An 18662-nucleotide genomic window follows, 5' to 3' on the forward strand; every position below is an offset into this window, starting at 1 on the left:
GTTGAAGAGCGTTTTTGTTCCCCTTTAGGCTATTGACTGTTAAGACACAATAATAGGTCAATGGAATTTATGGGACTCTTACTCAATTCTTGGGTACATAATCCAAGATTGTTAGTTTTTTTGATGAGGATCTCCCATTATTTGGGGGAATTAAATTATCTGATTTAGTCCAAGTTTCAAATCCTTTACCAAACTTTATACCCTAGTGAGTTCTATCATGGAGTACCACCAGCTGCCCAGTAAGGGTTTTTTTTTTTTTTTTTTTTTTGCCAGTCCTGGGGCTTAAAGGCAGGGCCTAGGCACTGTCACTGAGCTTTTGTGCTCAAGGCTAGCACTGTACCACTTGAGCCACAACTCAGCTTCTGGCTTTTTGTGGTTCACTGGGCATAAAAATCTCATGGACTTTCCTGCCCAGGCTGGTGACCCTCAAATCTTAGCCTCCTAAGTAGCTAGGATTAGAGGTTTGAGCACTGGTGCCTGGCTGCCAGACTCTCATATAGCCCTCCAGATCTTAATTTACAAGCAACAGACATCAAACATAAGGGGAACCATTAAGATTGACTAGGTCAGTAGTCATGGAGACTGGTATAAACAGATTTATTTAGAACTTTTTTTTTTTAATGTGATGGGAGCATTATTTGTGACATTGGGAAATTGTATCTTAATTTTAGGTCCATGGAAAAAATAATAGATTTTGAACTCTTAAATTGCAAAGTTACCTCAATTTACTCAAGGTTATCTGTAGAAATAAGCATCATTTTAGCAGTGACAAAGCTTTTCAAAAATATTTTGGAGCAATTTGCACCAATCAAATTCTGGGGCAGGGTTGGGGACAGCTTTTATGAGTATGAGTATAAGAGAAAAATAGCAAATTTAAAAAACTTTTAGGAACACTGCCCTATTAGGATCAAATTATGGAAAGTAAAAGGAAGTTGAGGACAAAGGCCTTTGTTGGTTGTATCATTCCTTAATGTTCCAGGTATTTTGTGTAGGGTTAATATATAAGAAAACTTGGAGGATGTAGCTACTTAAAGGAAAGGGATTGGTAAGTTTTTATAATAGACAGAAATGAACTTTTCTTTTCCTTATTTTTTTGAGACATGATCTTGCTTTGTAGCTTAGTCTGGCCTTGACCTCGTGATACTCTTAAGTGCTAGGACTACAGGTGTGAATTGCAACAGGCCCAGGGAACTTTTGATTATTTCTTATGTTATTATGATACTATCACAGGGCTAGTCTTCTGAATATTAGGTGATGTCAAAGATATATTCTCTATTTAGACTTGAGAAAAATCAAGCAAGAAGGATTGTGGACTTAATATTTATTCAGTTGAAGTCATGCCAACCCTTCACAGGGTAGCAATGTGGGTGACTAATCATGCTTTGTACTTGGGAATACCAGTCTTCACATCCAAGGATGACAACTGATTTTCTTTGAAGAAACCACTAGTTCAGACTAGTCCTTTTCCTTCAGGGCTGTCAGTCTTGCCCTTCTGGTTTATACTAGTTTCTGGAATAGTGTAGTTTTACTAGTTAAGAGTCCACCTAATCCTTCTTCAGGTAAGGGAAGCTTTGACACCTGAGCAAAAAACTCCACATGACCACTGGACAAATGTTGGCCCTTCCAGTTCTGGGAGGGTGGAGAAAGGTAGACTTTTTCTGGGTATGATTTATGGAGTATGTCATTCGGAGTGTTGGAGTTGAAGAGTCATCCGAATCAAGGCCCCACTTGTCCTTTGTAACTTAAGCTTTGACCTAGAAATACTTGTTCTTCCCAGTATAAGGGCTTGGGCCAATCATCCATATACTGACTAGTGTGCAAAACCTTTGACTCAGATTGGTTTTGAATGGAAGTTCCTTTAACTTCAGCACAGATTTTGGTCCATTTTAATTGGATCCTAATTGTTTTGAATTTCTTGATGGATATAATAGAAGTAGGAAGATTCACGTTTCATAGACCCCTGACCATTCAAAGAGAGTACAGGGTACATTTATTTAATGTTAAGATCTTTTGATATGTAACTTCTTAATCCACTTCAGGAGTGAACAGTCTTAAATTGTGCATTCCAATGATCGGTATTAAATACTGGAAAGTTTTAACATAAGCTTTCGATGAACACATTTTTAAGTATTTGTCTACAAAACTTTTTGCATTGTATAACAGTATGTCATCGTATTTTCCCTGAGCAATCTAGTAGTACATATTCTATATGAAACTACTAAATGATACTAGGAAATGTTTAATAGAGTAGGGAGAAAAGCTTTTAAAGTTTTATTATTTGCAGTCATACTTAGGATTGACCTGTATCCTTTTGAAGAAAAGTGAAATTTGGTTTTGTTTTTCTAAGTGATGAAAAATTGTGATATTTGTTAAAAAAAAAAGAGCAGGTACTATTTAAAATGGTATTATGACAATTCTGTGCATGAATTTGCATAGAATATTTGAAAGAGTTGTGTTTTACTGTTGATCATTGTCATACCTTGTAACTAGCATTTAGATATTTAAAGGTTCTATTAAGTTAGCACTGTATTTGGACAAAACATACCAAAATTAGTAGGCCTATTTTCTTGCATACCTAATTAGAGATGAAAGCTAGAAGTCCTTTACAGTCAGTAGGCCGGTAATAGCTTATAATTCCCTTCCTTAAACGATGTGAGTCTTCTGCCATCAGCTTTCTAATGACTTTATTTTTGAGTTCCTGCTCAGGAACTTGAGAAGAAATGCTCCGAGTAGCTGTTGTGTATTTGAGCTCCTGAGACTTAAATGTTTTTACTAGCTCATAGGATTGGAACAGTATGCATGGGACACAAAGATTGCTTTGGAAAAATTTTCAGCTTTGTTAGTTACATTGCTAAAGAAGGCTTATTGGTTTCTATGGTGTAAAAACAGATTTTTTCCCATGCATATTCTTCTTGTTTTATGTCACTTACTGTTTGGGTTAAACAGACACTTTTAAACAGTTTGCCTTTGTCATGAGAAATATAATACCATGATTTGATTTGAGGCATAACACACATCTTAATGTTAGCTCCTGTTTTGAGGAAAACATACTAAAGCCTAAATAAGTTTAGATTAAGCCAAGGTGTATTATGTATTAGCAAGGAAATAGACAAGTTGGGAAAATACATTGATTATGCTATTCCTTTAAGGGAAAGATCAGTGTATTTGAATTTTTAAATTTTAGCTGATGTATAGTTTAGTGGCCTAAAATGCCTGAGATCCTGGGTTTGTTCCTCTCTACTGCAAAAAAACAAAAACGTTTTGGTTACTGTGTTCACATTATGGTGTAGAAGCCTCATATAGTTTGGCTTTGAGAACTTTTCTGGTATTGTTTATAGGAAATGTACAAAAGAAATTGTTGGGAGTTTTGGTTATATTTTTATATTTGTAAAGCAAGGTTTGATTAAGATGGTCATTGTTCTTTTTTATTTGTCATTTCAATAAAAATATTCAAAACAGAATGACTCTGATTATTTTTTAGCTAGTCCTGTGTGTGGGGATGCTGACCTTAGTAGCCTGTGGGAATCTTGCATGGTTCTTCTCCATGGCTGAGAGCCCAGTGTCTGGACCATCAATGCTGTCCTTCTCTTGCTCCCCGTTATGTGTTACATGTTCCTGCAGTTGAAGAAGTCACTGAATTTGGAGCCCGAAGGTTGAAGTTGGAAGGTGCAACACACAGAGATGTGCTGATAACTTCATGTTTGTACCATTCAGAAATTCTCTTACTAGAGATGGGGATATAACAAACTTCCCAGAAGTTCTGACATATCACGCTTTTTGCTTATATAGTTCTGTGTAACTTATTCAGCATCTTAAATAGGAATAGTTTCCCTAAAGTACAGGGGTGTGTGTGTGTGTGTGTAACAAAACTAGCCTTTATAGTAAAAAGTTGAGTGAGATCTGAAGTTGTTGCAAGGATGTTTTGAAAATTTTACTGTGTATCTATAGCAGGCACAAAAGATTGAGAAAAGTATGAAAGGCTTACAAATGGAAATGTATCCATTAATTTAGTTTTCCCACTTCTGCTAGGTTTAGCAGCAGACCACATTGGTCCAGCTCTGCAGAGTATGTGCTCTACCACTGAGCTACACCCCCATGTTGGTCCAGCTCTGAACACACCAGAAATCACTGAGTTAGTGGGTTAGAATATTAAGTAACAACAAAATTATTTAGTTTATTACAGGAGTGAAAATCAAATGAGGCCACGAATACAGAAGGAAATTGTATTTTACAAATGAATAGAAATCTAGATGAGATTCTTATTCTGTATGAACTTTATCAGAATAATATACATTTCCTCAAAATCAGAGCTACCATCCCACAAAGATGGCAGGAAGTGGAAGTTCAGTGTACCAGTTACTAGGAATACAAATACTTGCTTAAAATAGTCTGGAGTCTAGAAGACAAAAATGGTATTCTGACGTGAGGATAGGTTTGGAGGGTTCTAGTTTTCATCATGGATTCCCCTGAGAGGTAGTAAGAGTGGGACCAGGCCTCTGAAAGTCTAGTGCTGTTGCTGTCTTGCTACACTTGCAGCTTGGGGCTTAACAGGTAGCCCTCATGCATGCCTGTGGCCCAGTTTTTCTGGACACACTAAACATTTATGTCTCCTGCGTTCAGGTTCTTCCTCGAGTGGGATGCAACTGCCAAAAGTTAGAAGTATGGATTAATACTAGAAAGTTTTGTTTGGCTTTTATCACAGGTGCTGGGGCCTGTGGTTACATACCACAGTCCTGAAGCAGGAATGCTTGAATCCAGGATTTAAGACCAGCCTGAACAACTTCATTAGACCCTGTTCTTGAAAAAAGTAGTTATGTAAAGAACCTAACTGAAGGGAACAAAGGTAGAACAATTACTAGTTATTCTAGTAAAATATCCAGTCATAAGCCTTTAAATTCCTTTTAGATGCAAATTAGAATTAACTAACAGATGGGTTAATTTCACCAGTTTCACAAATTGGGTTTTCAGAAAGCTTATGCTTCTAAAAGTTAAAGCAGATCTTAATGGCGGCTGCTCAGGTTGATGTGTAACCTGACTGGTAGCTTGGGCTGAGTACGGATGACACTAGTTTAATTAGGGTGATTCAGAGCTCATCTGTAAAAGACAACACTGCCCTAGAAAACTTCTCATATTTTAAAAACAGCTTTTAACTGTAAAGCTCAAAGTCCAATGTTTTAATCAAATGGCTTTGGTGCCATGATTAAAGGCCTCAGGGATACAATGAAAACTAAGACCCCTTAAACGAACACCCTTTCTAAAGGTGGTTTTATTTGGTAACAGCTTTGAGAAAGAATTCACTTGTTGAAGTGTACAGTGGTTATATACATAGTTGTGCAATTACAATTTCAGAACATTTTGATCACCCGAGAAAGAAAAGTACCATTTAGTCATCATCCAGCCCTCATCCTTAAGCAGCTACCAATGGGACAGAACTGGGTGGGCATTGAACTCCGGGGGCCTCACATTGGGCGCCACTCTGCCACGTGAGCCACGCCTCCAGCCCCGGGTGTCCTGTTTGTGTTTGCCTATGTGGAATGTGCCCTATCCTCTGGGTCACGTGTGGACTTTTGTTTCTGGCGTCTTTGACGTAGGCAGGTTTCCAAGGTTGGTCCACGTTGTGTCATGGGCCCGCACTTAGTTTTTCCGGGCGCATTGACCCCCACGGATCCACGCTTCCTTTGGTGGATGGGACGGCAGCTCCCGTGTGGGTTGAGTGTGCTATCCACATTTGTGCACGAGGTCGGCGTGGATGTGCCGTCATTTCCCTCTGTGCACACAGGCGTGTGACTGCCAGGTCAGAGGGCCGCTCGTGTTTACCTGTCAGGGCCTGGCGATTTTCAGAAGCTGCTGTGCCGTTCGGCCCCCCTAATAAATGAACTTCGTTTGGAGATCGTGCCCCAGGCTCTCCTGACACAGAAACTTCAGGCCTGGTTACTATTCCTTCTTGGGGGTCAGGGCCCATTACGTTTGCCGTGTCCCCTCAGGATGCAGGGCCGCCTGGGGTGCTTGGGGTGACCGGTCGGGGATGCGGGCAGCGGGCCGCCCCGCGGCCCGGCTCAGCCGGACGTCCGCTGCCCCGAGCGGGCGGAGCGGGCGGAGCGGGCCGACCGCGCCGAGGATGCTGCTGGGTGCCGGCCCTCGGGGCGCGAGAGCGGAGCCTGCGCCGGCGGGGCGGGGGAGGCGCGGCCGCGGGAGGCGGGGGACCAAGGCCGCGCCCCCGCGCCTGTCCCGCCCGCGTCCCGCGGGGGGCGGCCCGCCCCGAGCCGGCCGAGGCTCTTCCGCGCCGGCAGGGGCAGCAGCGGGAGCGGCGCGGGGCGGAGCGGCGCGAGCAGCCAGGAGCGGCCCGGCCCGGCGCGGCGGCGGCAGCGGCGACACCAGAGCCCGAGGGCGCCGTTCGCGAGGCGGCCGCAGGCGCCTGGCCGCAGCGCGGGGAGCCCGGGGGCCCGGAGGCTGCCGCCATGCCGCTGCTCTTTCTCGAGCGCTTCCCCTGGCCCAGCCTCCGCACCTACACGGGCCTCAGCGGCCTGGCCCTACTCGGCACCATCGTCAGCGCCTACCGCGCCCTCAGCCGGCCCGCCGCGGAGTCCAGCGAGCCCGAGCCGCCAACGGCCCAGCTCCAGCCCGGCGCGCCCGTCCCGCCGGACGCCGGGGGCCCCGGGGCCCGCCAAGTGGCCGAGTACCTGCTCTCCGACAGCCTCTTCGTGTGGGTGAGCGAGGCCGCGGCGCGGGCCGCCATGTCACCCATTATCCGCGGGGGGCGTGGCCGGGCAGGGGTCCCCCAGGTCCTCCCCGGGGCGAGGGGGCGGCTTAGGGCCGGGCCGGGGCGAGGGGGCGGCGGGGAGCGGGCCGGGTCGGGCCCGGGCCCCGCGGGGAGGCCGAGCGGAGGCCGGCCTCCCCGGAGGGGGGCGTAGCGGAGCCCGGGCCGGCCGAGCGTGTTGATGTCGGGGGCCGGAGTCCTGGGCCGGGGACCGAGAGAGAGAGAGAGAGAGAGAGAGAGAGAGAGAGAGGTCGGGGAGGAGTGTGGGGGTCCCTGTCCCACTATTATTATTGTTATTATTATTAACTATTATTATTGTCGTTGTTTCCTTGTTTGGTTTGCTCACCACCTCCGCTGGGGTTTTCACCCGGGGATCCGGGCTGCTTCCCTTCGATATCCGAACATGCAGAGCCCAGAGGCAGCTTGAGTTGTTTTAAACTCCTCCTTTGGGTGATTTGTTTTAAAAACCAAAAACAAGTTTGTTTTTTCAGTTTGCCCGTGCATGCTGAGCCCCTCGCACATGGCTTACATACTGGTTTCGTGCTTACTAGATCATCCCAGCCTGGCCAGATCCACAGTCTGGTTTGGTCTGAAAGAATTTTGCTTTGCACCGAGCTCTGGGAATTCTATGAACCAAGTCATCAGAGTGATCAGAAAAGTTGCTCCAGGATGTACAGTTTGTCGCTTGGAATCACTGTGGCCTTTGGGGTCTCGTTTCCCTCCTCTGCCCAGTTCCCCTTGGTGTGATTGAGTGGAGGCTGAAAATGACAGAGAGGTTAACTACTCCAAGTTTATAGGATGATATGCAGCTCATTTGTTGTAATTATTCCCACTGTGCTTCATCAGCAAGCAGTGGGATTTTTGAACCCCGTGGGCTGTGGCTTAAGACTCCTGATTCTTCCAATGAAGACAGAGTGTGTGTGTGTGTGTGTGTGTGTGTGTGTGTGTGTGTGATGAACCCTGTGGGCTGTGGTTTAAGACTCCTTCCCTTGAAGAGTGGCGTGTGTGTGTGTTATGGTCCCTGTTCTTGAACTCAGGGCCTGGGCCATCTTCCTTATCTTTTTATGCGCAAGGTTAGCTCTCTACCACTTGGACCCCAGCTCTACTTCCGGCTTTTCGGTGGTTATTAGGAGATTAGAGTCTCCCAGACTTTCTTGCCCAGGCTTCCTTGGAACTAGGATCCTCAGATCTCAGCCTCCGGAGGAGCTAGGATATACAGGAATGAACCATCAGCGCCCAGCCCAAGAAGAGTTTTAGGAGGCAGTGAAGAGTGAAATTTCTATTTCTCTGTTTCTGAATAAAGATAAACCACATTAGTAACAAAGAAGGAAGAGAAAGTACTCACATCCTTTGTTAATTATAGCTCTGTTTTTGCATTTGAATTAGCAAGTAAACTAAAACTAAGTGAAAGAGTGCTTTTGCCAAATGTAAGGTTTATGATGTAGTTTTTGATACTTTTGTTTAATCTCAGATGTAAATAAGCTTTTGAGAAGAACCTATGTTACATTTACTTAATAGCTACTAATATCGTTTAGTGATTTTTTTCCTAGAAGGTTCTTCATGCAGAACTCATGTTCAAATTCCAAGGTTACTATCTCTTCATAAAACATTATCCAATGCCTCTTGATTTGCCCGTGCAAACTATAATTTCTAAGAAACTTCTTTTCTTCCCAGAAGTCTTGGCCTCATGTAGGTGGATCATTTCTTCCTGACTGTGTGTTCTTGTTTCTCAGTTGAGCTAGTTACTGTTTTTCTTCCATCTTTCCTTTGGGACTTTCATGTGCTCATTTCCCACCTCAGCTTCTCATATGTTCCATGTGTGCTGTGTAAATTTTCTTTATCGTCTAGTGCATAGTTTGTACCTTAGTAGCTGAGTAGAAGTCATTTCAAACACACTCCCCAGGGGCCTGACAACAATTACCGAGTCAACATGTGTGGGATCTCTGTCAAAATGATGGGCCTTGATCCTCTTTCGTGGGCCTGCAGATCATTTTTTCAAAAAACATTATCTGCTAAGGCCAAGCAAGACAGAACAAAAGCATCCTTTGCAAATCCTGCTAGCTATTATTTAGCATATTGGACTCTCTAAAAACTTACCATTGTAGAATACAGTTTGGAATGATACAAGTCTGATAGCATCTCATGTGGGTTTGTATTAGTAATACTCAATCCAAAACCTTCCAGAGGTGCTATTTTCAGCTCTCAGGAGGGCACAGCTATGAACAATACTTTCCCCTACTTTCAGAGTGACTCATATGTAAATAAGGCAAAATGAGTGATGATAGATGTACAAATGAAACATGGTGGTATTTGGAGGAAGGTGAAAGGAATTCTGCTCAGGGAAGGACTAGAAGACCAGGAGGAGCCCAAGCTTTCCCAGCGCAATTTGGCATAGCTGGACGCCTCATCTGGGGCCTCATGGGCACCCGGGTCCTCACTCAGGGCCACCCAGTTAGAAATCCGTGCTATCTTCATGCCAGATGGAGGTCGAGGGGTGAAGAGGAGGCCTGGGGTTGGTGGAGGTGGAGGAAATGGCTCTGCTGTGAGATGAAGGGGGTGAGCAATCCCTCTGACAAGTGTGGAGCTTGGTGATCTGTGGCCTAAGCCACCCAGCTTTGGTTTGTCACTCATCTGTTTCATATGGTGAGAAAAATAGTGTAGAATTGGGGCTGGGAATGTGGCTTAGCGGTAGAGTGCTTGCCTAGCATCCATGAAGCCTTGGGTTTGATTCCTCAGCACCACATACACAGAAAAAGCCAGAAGTGGTGCTGTGGCTCAAGTGGTAGAGTGCTGGTCTTTAGCAAAAAGAGGCTCAGGGACAGTGCTCAGTCCCTGAGTCCAAGCACCAGGACTGGCAAAAAAAAAAAAAAAAAAAAAAAGAAACAAGTGTAGACTTTTCACAACTGGCCCTAGTAGTTTAGTAGGTTCTTAGCATCAAAAAATGAAAAGTAAATCTCCCTCCCCCTCCCTCCACATGCTTCCTTCCTCCGGAAGTGGGTGACTTTCATCAGCTTCTTGTAATTAGTGCTAGCGTTTAGGAAGAGAAACATCCAGATTGTTATAAGTCTTTGACATAGTTCACATCTGCAGGTGACACACACACACACAAACACACACACACATTGCTTTTTTTTTTTTTTACTCAATGCAGCATAATCATCTTTCTGCATCTCACATTTTTTATTGTTGGGGGCTGGGGATATGGCCTAGTGGCTAGAGTGCTTGCCTTGTATACATGAGGCCCTAGGTTCGATTCCCCAGCACCACATATACAGAAAATGGCCAGAAGTGGCGCTGTGGCTCAAGTGGCAGAGTGCTAGCCTTGAGCAAGAAGAAGCCAGGGACAGTGCTCAGGCCCTGAGTTCAAGCCCCAGGACTGGCCAAAAAAACAAAACAAAACAAAACAAAAAAAACATTTTTTATTGTTATTATAAAGGTGATATACATAGGGGGTGCAGTTCTGTAAGTCAAGTATTGAGCACATTTCTTTTTGAACAGTGTCACCTCTTGCCTAACTTTTCCCCCAGTTTTTCCCTCCCAGAAAAGGGTGGGTCAAAGGGTGAACAAATGTAGTAGTGATACTTGACACTACATTGAAAAGGAACGATGTAGGGCTGGGAATATGGCCTAGTGGCAAGAGTGCTTGCCTCCTATACATGAGGCCCTGGGTTTGATTCCTCAGCCACCACATATACAGGAAATGGCCAGAAGGGGCGCTGTGGTTCAAGTGGCAGAGTGCTAGCCTTGAGCAAAAAAAGAAGCCAGGGACAGTGCTCAGGCCCTGAGTGGCCAAAAAAAAACCAAACCAAAAACAACAAAAGATTTAAAAAAAACGTAATTTAAAAAAAAAGAAAGGAACGATGCATCCTACATTTTATTTATGAGCTGTAAGTTGTCTTAAATTTTGTCTTGATATTTCAGTTATCCTGAAGGTTCTGTGCCACACTAGTAATATAGGTTTTACTGGCCTCATTTGGATCCACTAAATGGCATTTGCAGTTTATCCACCTAACTCCTCCAGGTTTGGCAGTGGTTTTAATTTTTCTGCTATTATGAATAGCACTCTAGTGGACTCTTTATAGTTGAAAATTGAATTCTGCCCACAGCTGTATAGAGCTGATGAAATAAGTTCTCTCCATGTTCTAAGTACACAGAGGTGGTTCAGGTATTGAGGCCACAAACCTCAGTGAGACTATTGTAAGCAAGATTTGTCCCACAGTGTGTGTGTGGATTTATTAGTCATTTATTTTGCAATGCAGGCTATCAAACTCAGGGAGTTCTGTGGATTTAAACCAGGTCTGCAAGAATATAAAGAAGGATACAATTTGGGACTTGCTTTTAAATGAGGAATGCAACAATTAAATTTCCTGTAGTTTTTGCAGTTGCTCAAGTCTTTGCAAGCTAAGGTTGAGAAATCCTAAATACCTATTGGGATGGCATAATATTTGTGAAATTAAGACGTTTTTATAAATAGACATAGAGTAGTTGTCAATAATCTTTAACATCTTCACATAGGAAAAGATGTGCCTTCCATTTGCAAGGCACATAATGTTTAGTTTATTTTTAATTAATTTACTTTATTGTTATTATCGAGGTGATGTACAGAGGGATTATAATTACATGAGTCAGGTAATGAGTGCATTTCCTTTCATACAGTGTCTTCTGTTCCCTCATTCTCTCCCAGGCCCTCCCTCCTATCTCCACCCGTGAGTTGAATAGTTCACTTTTATCAATGTCCAGTGAGATACTCTGTTGTACTTTTTCACCCTTTTTCCGTTGAGTTCTGTGCATCCCCCTACCCTCCCAAAGATATACATGTGAATGCACCATACATAAGGTAAGTTAGACATAATCACAGAAAAAGTTGATGATTTATTAAGACAGGGTTTTGCTCTATAGTTCAGGCTGGCTCCAATTCATGATTCTTCAGCTTCAGCCTCCTATGTGCTGGGATTGTAAGTGTGCACCATCACACCCTGCTTTCTACAAAGTTTACATAGTGCAAAGTTTACATAGAGTTCATCCAGGACTGAAAGGTCGGTGGCCTACTGGAGGGGGCGTACTGGGACAAGGAGCTGAATGAGCTGGTCAGCTGGTAACTTGGAATAGGCTTGAGCTTCCAGTGGAAACAGGAGGCTCAGTCATTGGAAATGATGGCTGGGTTCCTCTTATAAAGCCATTAGAGCTGCTTATGGTTCTCAGCAGGAGGAACTAAACTTCCTTTCTCTGTTGTGTGTGCAGGTTCTGGTCAACACCGCTTGCTGTGTTTTGATGTTGGTGGCTAAGCTCATCCAGTGTATTGTGTTTGGCCCTCTTCGAGTGAGTGAGAGACAGGTAAGCCTATGTAGTAGACACTTGTGACCAGATTTTTGTTGTTGTTGTTGTTGTTGCCAGTCCTGGGGCTTGGACTCAGGGCCTGAGCAATGTCCCTGGCTTCTTTTTGCTCAAGGCTAGCACTCTGCCACTTGAGCCGCAGCACCCCTTCTGGCCATTTTCTGTATATGTGGTGCTGGGGAATCGAACTGAGGGCTTCATGTATACGAGGCAAGCGCTCTTGCCACTAGGCCATATCCCCAGCCTGTGACCAGATTTTAAAAGAAAAAAACATCCCCCAAGAACTTTGTATCTGGCATAATTTGAAGCATAGAGAAAATTCCTGAGTACTATACTGTGCACTGTGGCCAGAGTCACTAATTACTAATGTTTTCTCCCATTTACCTTTCTATTCACTGTTTACTTATATAATGCATTTTTTTCTTATCATATTTGAGAGTTAATGGACGTCCTTCTCTTTATCCCCAAAGACTTGAAGATATATTTCCTAAAAGCAAGCACATATTCATAATAGTAATCAAACTTAGAGTATTTCACATTGATAAAACACTTTGATCCACAGCCCATGTCAGTGCAGCCAACTGTCTCAACGTGTTGTAACTATTTCCCCCATGACTTTTTTTTTTTTTTTTTTTGCCAGTCCTGGGCCTTGGACTCAGGGCCTGAGCCCTGTCCCTGGCTTCTTTTTGCTCAAGGCTACTAGCACTCTGCCACTTGAGCCGCAGCGCCCCTTCTGGCCATTTTCTGTATATGTGGTGCTGGGGAATCGAACTGAGGGCTTCATGTATACGAGGCAAGCGCTCTTGCCACTAGGCCATATCCCCAGGCCCCCCCCCATGATTTTTTTTAAATGTATTTTTTATTTTCACTTATTTATTTATTTTGGGTGTTGGGATTGAATTTGGGGCTGGGAGCATGCTAAGCACATGCTCTACTACTGAGCAGTATCTTCAGCCCCTTGTATGTAATTGTGAAGTAAACACTGATTTGTTTTAGTTTGAGTCATTCTAAAATATGACTATTTAGAATGTATATCTCTTTCCTGGAAAAAATTTCTGATTTTTTACCTTGTAGGAAAAGTAAATTAAGATCCATTGTTCTACAAGCAGAAAATTGTGGTGACTTGTTGAGATTGTTAAACATTGAACAGGAATGACTCTTAGAATGTATATATGGGGAGGAAATGTTCTGAGTTATACCCAGCTCTACCAGATTCACAATGCTAGGATGTTAGTATAGAGTAGAGAATGGCATGTTTTAAAGAATTGAGAACTGGCCTTCAGAATAACATAAGAACAAAACGTGTTTTTACTTTTTCTTGTGTCAGTGATAAGACAGAGACCATAAGTATGATGGCTCCCTGCCTGTTCCTATCTGTCCTCACCCCTGGTCTTCAGCCCCCGCGGAAGTGTAGTTAGGAGCCGCAGTGTGGTGACTCTGTGGCTGCGCCCTTGAATGCTGTTGTAAACAGGATAACTTTGTTTTCCCAGATGTTTCATTAGTGAATGTTCAGCACTTTGTGCAACATGTCAATTCTGGAGGTCTCTTAGATGGGCTCAGTGAAACATAGAAGATTTTTGTAGCTGCAAAAAACCTCCTTTTGGATACTTGTTTGTTTTTCAGATTTTTTTTCTTAATTTTTTCTCCCTTTCATCTTCTAATTTTCAATTTGTGGGCCAGAAATCCGGCAGGTTAGAGCTAGGCCATCTTATTGCTGGTGGAGTGATCTGTGTACCAGTGGGTCACATATTTTGTTTTCATTAATGTGTGTAGTGTATGGTCCAAATTAGAAGACAATAGAACCTCAGAGTATTTTAGAGAGTTTTGCTGTACATAGAGACAATCATGATGGTATTGTCACCCAACTTTACTATTCCATTTCTTTTGTATAGAACATTTTTTGTCTTTTGTTCTGTGTTGGCTTCTTTTATGATTGATGACACTCAAGAACATTTGTTAAGGACTTGAGTTAGAACTCTAAAGAATTGGTATACATTTTCTCTGTGAGTGCTTTCAAAGTTCAAGATATAGGGTAAAGGTAGAGCAAAGACATTTTATGCTTTGTTATATGGAAGTGTAGCACTGTGAGGCTTAAAATTTTTTTTAAACATTTGATGTCTGTTATGGCACTTTATTAAAAACTATTTTATTCTTAAGTGTAGATGGCTACCTAGCAAGCTCCAGGCCTTGCGTTCCAACCCCAGTGCTACTAAGAAGCATTGTATACATACTACTTTACTTTATACCCAGTAATCCTATGAGTTGTATGCAGTTAATGTAAGACCTATTTTCTGGATGGAGAAGCCAAGCCAGGAATGTGGAGTGACTGTCCCACGGTAGCAGAGCCAAGATTGAAAGCCATGGCACAAAAGGTTCTTAAGTTCATTCTGTACCTTCCCTGTCCCAGGTCTGGAAAGAGACATTCCCCAAGCTTTTCCAGTTCATCTTCTCAGGAAGTGATATTCGGAAGCCCATACCCACACAGCTGTGGGCAGTGCGTAGCGAGGCTGGCAGCGCGTAGCGTGGCGGCCCATGCTCATTGCTGCCAGGTGTCTGCCTTTATGGTGGACAGCGTTAGGGATGTGCTTTGGTTTCCTTCTGGTTTATTCTCTGAACATAAGGTATGCAATCAGAACAGTGTTCATAAATTCTCAAAGTCATTCTTGTTTTGAAGTAATCATGCCAGTTTGTTGCACAGCTAGTATCAATTTATTTTCACATTTTGCTTTTTTTCTGTTTTAATTTTTAAGACATATGCTTTAAAACATTTATATGCTAAAAACATTTTATGCATTATCCTGCATAAAAATATACTTAGAAGTCATGCTTCCATTCTTGCCAGTTTCTCCCCATCCCATAAATGACTGGGTAATTGTATATTTTAATATCTGGTAGAGTTTACCCCCCTTTACCCTGAACCTCAATAGTTAGTTGCCCAACACTGCTACTGGGTGTGTATGTGTGTGCATGCACTGAGTCTTGAATTCAGAGCTTCATGCTTTTAATTGAGTGTGTGTGTGTGTGTGTGTGTGTGTGTGTGTGTGTGTGTGTGTGTGTGTGTGTGGTTGTGGGGCTTGAATTCAGGACCTGGGCTCTGTTCCTGAGCTTCTTTTGCTCAAGGCTAATGCTCTACCACTCAAGCCGCAGTGTCACTTCTGGCTTTCTCTGAGTAGTGTATTGAACATAAGAGTCTCACAGACTTTCCTGCCCAGGCTGGCTTCAGACTGCGATCCTCAGATCTCAGCCTGCTGAGTAGCTAGGATTACAGGCGTAAGTCACCAGCACCCGATGACCTTCTACTTTCTTTTGCACAAATGTTCAAAGCTAAATAGATTATTTCACATAAGCTTGCTTTTGTGAACTCTTTTAGATGCATTAGGTATGATGATACTTACTGTTGTAAACATTTTTTTCCTTCAGCACCTCAAGGACAAGTTTTGGAATTTTATTTTCTACAAGTTCATTTTCATTTTCGGTGTGCTGAATGTCCAGACTGTGGAAGAGGTGGTGATGTGGTGCCTGTGGTTCGCTGGTCTGGTTTTCCTGCATCTCATGGTTCAGCTTTGCAAGGACCGATTTGAATATGTGAGTCTCAGGCAAGCTCGGCTTGCTCAGCCACACTTTTGCCCGATTTGGGTTTGTGTACTGTGGAGGAGCCAGGTAGGCACTTCACGTAGCTCTGAGGGGAAGGCTGGAGGTTGAGGGACAAGCGGGACATCACAGCCCTGGCAAGGTCAGTTCACCTATATAAGAAGCCTTGCTACATATGAAAAAAACCTTGTCTCTTCTGAGTACTGTCTGTTTTAGTCTCTTTTCCTGTTCCTTCTTACTGTTTTATACGATTTTCCCCATGAGCCGGTGTGAATTAGCTCTTTTAGTTTTTCTGATCTGGGAGAAGTGAATCTTTTTGGTATTGGTACAAGATCTGCCTCTGCCTCTAGGCCAGAGCTGTGGATGTGAGTCCTCCCTTGTTAGTGCTCAGGCACATCTTGGGGGTCACAGGTAAATGTGCACCTGCAGTTCTGCCCCAGTTAAATTCACTGCAGGGACTTGAACACTGTCTTTTCCCAGTCTTTATGTACCATGTGGTTCTTGAACTTCTCTGTGAGCTAATCTCACCTGCAAAGACTTTTTTCCTTTCCCAATTCAGCTGCCATTCTCTCTCACAAATAGGAGTTTCTAACTTCCCCAACTGGTTTGTAATTTACACCCATTACCTCAGGAGTCACAGCTCCAGGCCTTCTTTTCAGGCTGTTGCCTCTCCTTGCATAACACTGATATATTGTAAGTAGTAACTCTATACCTGCTTATATTTACTTGTCCTAGTTCTGACAGACCAGGAGCAGCCTCCAAGTGAGTTTTGGGGAGGAAGATGAGAGTAAGATTAAGAAGGAAACATGCGGGGCGGGAGGTATGGCCTAGTGGCAAGAGTGCTTGCCTCGAATACATGAAGCCCTAGGTTCGATTCCCCAGCACCACGTATACAGAAAACAGCCAGAAGTGGTGCTGTGGCTCAAGTGGCTGAGTGCTAGCCTTGAGCAAAAAGAAACCAGGGACAGTGCTCAGGCCGAGTCCAAGGCCCACGACTGGCAAAAAAAAAAAAAAAAAAAGAAGGAAACATGCAGTCCTGCTGAGTCCTGTTGAATGTTAGAAGAGGGAAGAGGGAATTGTATACTTTGAAAAATGGCTTGTAAAGTCTTATAATCCTAGTTGTAGGATATCCTTGGGAAGATGAGATGAAAATATAACACATATTATTATATCTGGTTAGTGAAATGATAAAGATCTGCAAATGTTAGCTACTTGTACTCACATGTAGTCATGGGAAAATTTTGACTGTATGGTAATGGGCTGCTAGCCCAGGGCCCCAAGCACAGATGCCTAGCTTGACCCGGTATTCTCAGGACATTTCTGCTGCCATGGAGAAGAAATGAGCTTTCTGTCCATTTTTCCTTTCAGCTTTCCTTTTCTCCTACCACACCGATGAGCAGCCATGGGCGAGTCCTGTCTCTGTTGATTGCCATGCTGCTTTCCTGCTGTGGACTGGCGGTTGTCTGCTGTGTCACGGGCTACACTCATGGCATGCACACTCTGGCTTTCATGGCTGCAGAGGTGAGAGGTCGGACATAGGCTCATTCCCATTATATTCCTGTGCCTCTTCACAGCAGCTAAAGGGTTATGAACAGATTATTTCACCATAAAGTGATGGATGGTTATTGGTGTTTCATTTTAACAAGGATTTATTGAGTTTCTGTGTGTGTGTGTGTGTGTGTGTGTATGTGTGTGTGTGTGTTTTGGGAACTGCTACTGAATGCTTTTGTGTATGGTATTTTGTGTAATTCTTGCTATAACATAATAAATAGAATTTTCTTACCAAATAATGTAGTAGTATAGTTAGTATTGGCCAGATTGTTCCAAATACTCCACACATATTGATGATTTTATTATTCCTCCTATGGGAGTGGCAGACGCTGAAGCATATGAAGTGCATTGTGTGAGGTTCCATAGTGTGGAGTAGCCCCAGCTGAGCCCTCTGCCTGCCTGCCAAGTAGGAAGAGTATCCTGCTAGTGATTATCTATAAAATATCTCATTTGTTTTATAAGCTAGGGTACAAAATAAAATGTTATGTAATAATTAATATGTAATTTTTATTATTTTGAAGGATTTTTGGGGGGCAGGGATGAAACCCAAGGAGTAGCATGTGAGGCACATACTCTGCCCCTGAGTTGCACTTCACCCCTCCCTGATCTTGAACTTAAAAAAAAATTGTACTTTTTCTCAGGAGGCTGAGATCTGAATGTCATGGTTCAAAGCAGAAAAGTCCATGAGACTACTATGTTCAATTAACTACCAAAAAAGCCGGAAATGAAGGTGTATCTCACATGGTAGAGTACCCAAGGACAGTGCCTAGGCCCTTAGTTCAAAGCCTCAAGACTGGTACAAAATCTTTTAAATCTTCCAGAAAATGCTCATTTCAGGATGTCTTTACATTCACTGACTATATTTGCATTTTCCTCAGGCCAAAGTTAAGCTAATTTTACCTTACCCCATAAATGTTATTATTGTTATTTTTTTTGTCTTTTCTTTTTGGTACGTGGGATTGAACCCAGGACGTTGCACTTGCTAGGAAATTGCTGTGCCACTGAGTTACATCCCAGCCCTAAATGTTATTATTTATAAACATAAGATATAGTAATTTCCCCTTTCTGCAGTTTCACTTATCTGCAGCCAGCTGAAGACTAAAAGTATTAAATGGAAAGTACCAGAAATAAACAGTTCTTAAAGTTTCTTTTTTCTTTTCCTTTCATGTTGGGGATTGAACCCAAGCTGCAACACTTTGCCACTTAACTTGCACACTTAGCCCCAAAACATTCTGAGTAGAATAGTGCAATCTTGTGCCTCGCCACCTGGACGCAGAGCTGTCTCTGTGCAGTGCCTCTGTGTTCCAGGTGCTCCTCACCCATACTCACTGCTGATCCTGCTCATCTGTCAGATGACAGGCGGTGGTGTCCCAGTGCTTGTGTTCAAATAGCCCTTCTTACACTTGATAGTGACCCCCACATACAAGAG

General features: G+C 43.3%; 1 protein-coding gene across 1 annotated transcript in view; it reads left to right on the forward strand.

Moving 5' to 3' along the window:
* Window positions 1-6116: 6116 nt before the first annotated feature.
* Window positions 6117-18662, forward strand: part of Amfr (autocrine motility factor receptor) — a 31750-nt gene continuing 19204 nt past the window's right edge. Inside the window, exons 1-4 of the mRNA XM_048355557.1 lie at window positions 6117-6707; window positions 11999-12091; window positions 15512-15676; window positions 17051-17203. Coding sequence (XP_048211514.1) covers window positions 6459-6707; window positions 11999-12091; window positions 15512-15676; window positions 17051-17203 — 660 coding nt within the window. The 5' untranslated portion in view covers window positions 6117-6458. The remainder of the gene's footprint in view (window positions 6708-11998; window positions 12092-15511; window positions 15677-17050; window positions 17204-18662) is intronic.

This window comes from Perognathus longimembris, chromosome 10 (genome assembly GCF_023159225.1).
Source record: "Perognathus longimembris pacificus isolate PPM17 chromosome 10, ASM2315922v1, whole genome shotgun sequence".
Taxonomy (NCBI): domain Eukaryota; kingdom Metazoa; phylum Chordata; class Mammalia; order Rodentia; family Heteromyidae; genus Perognathus; species Perognathus longimembris.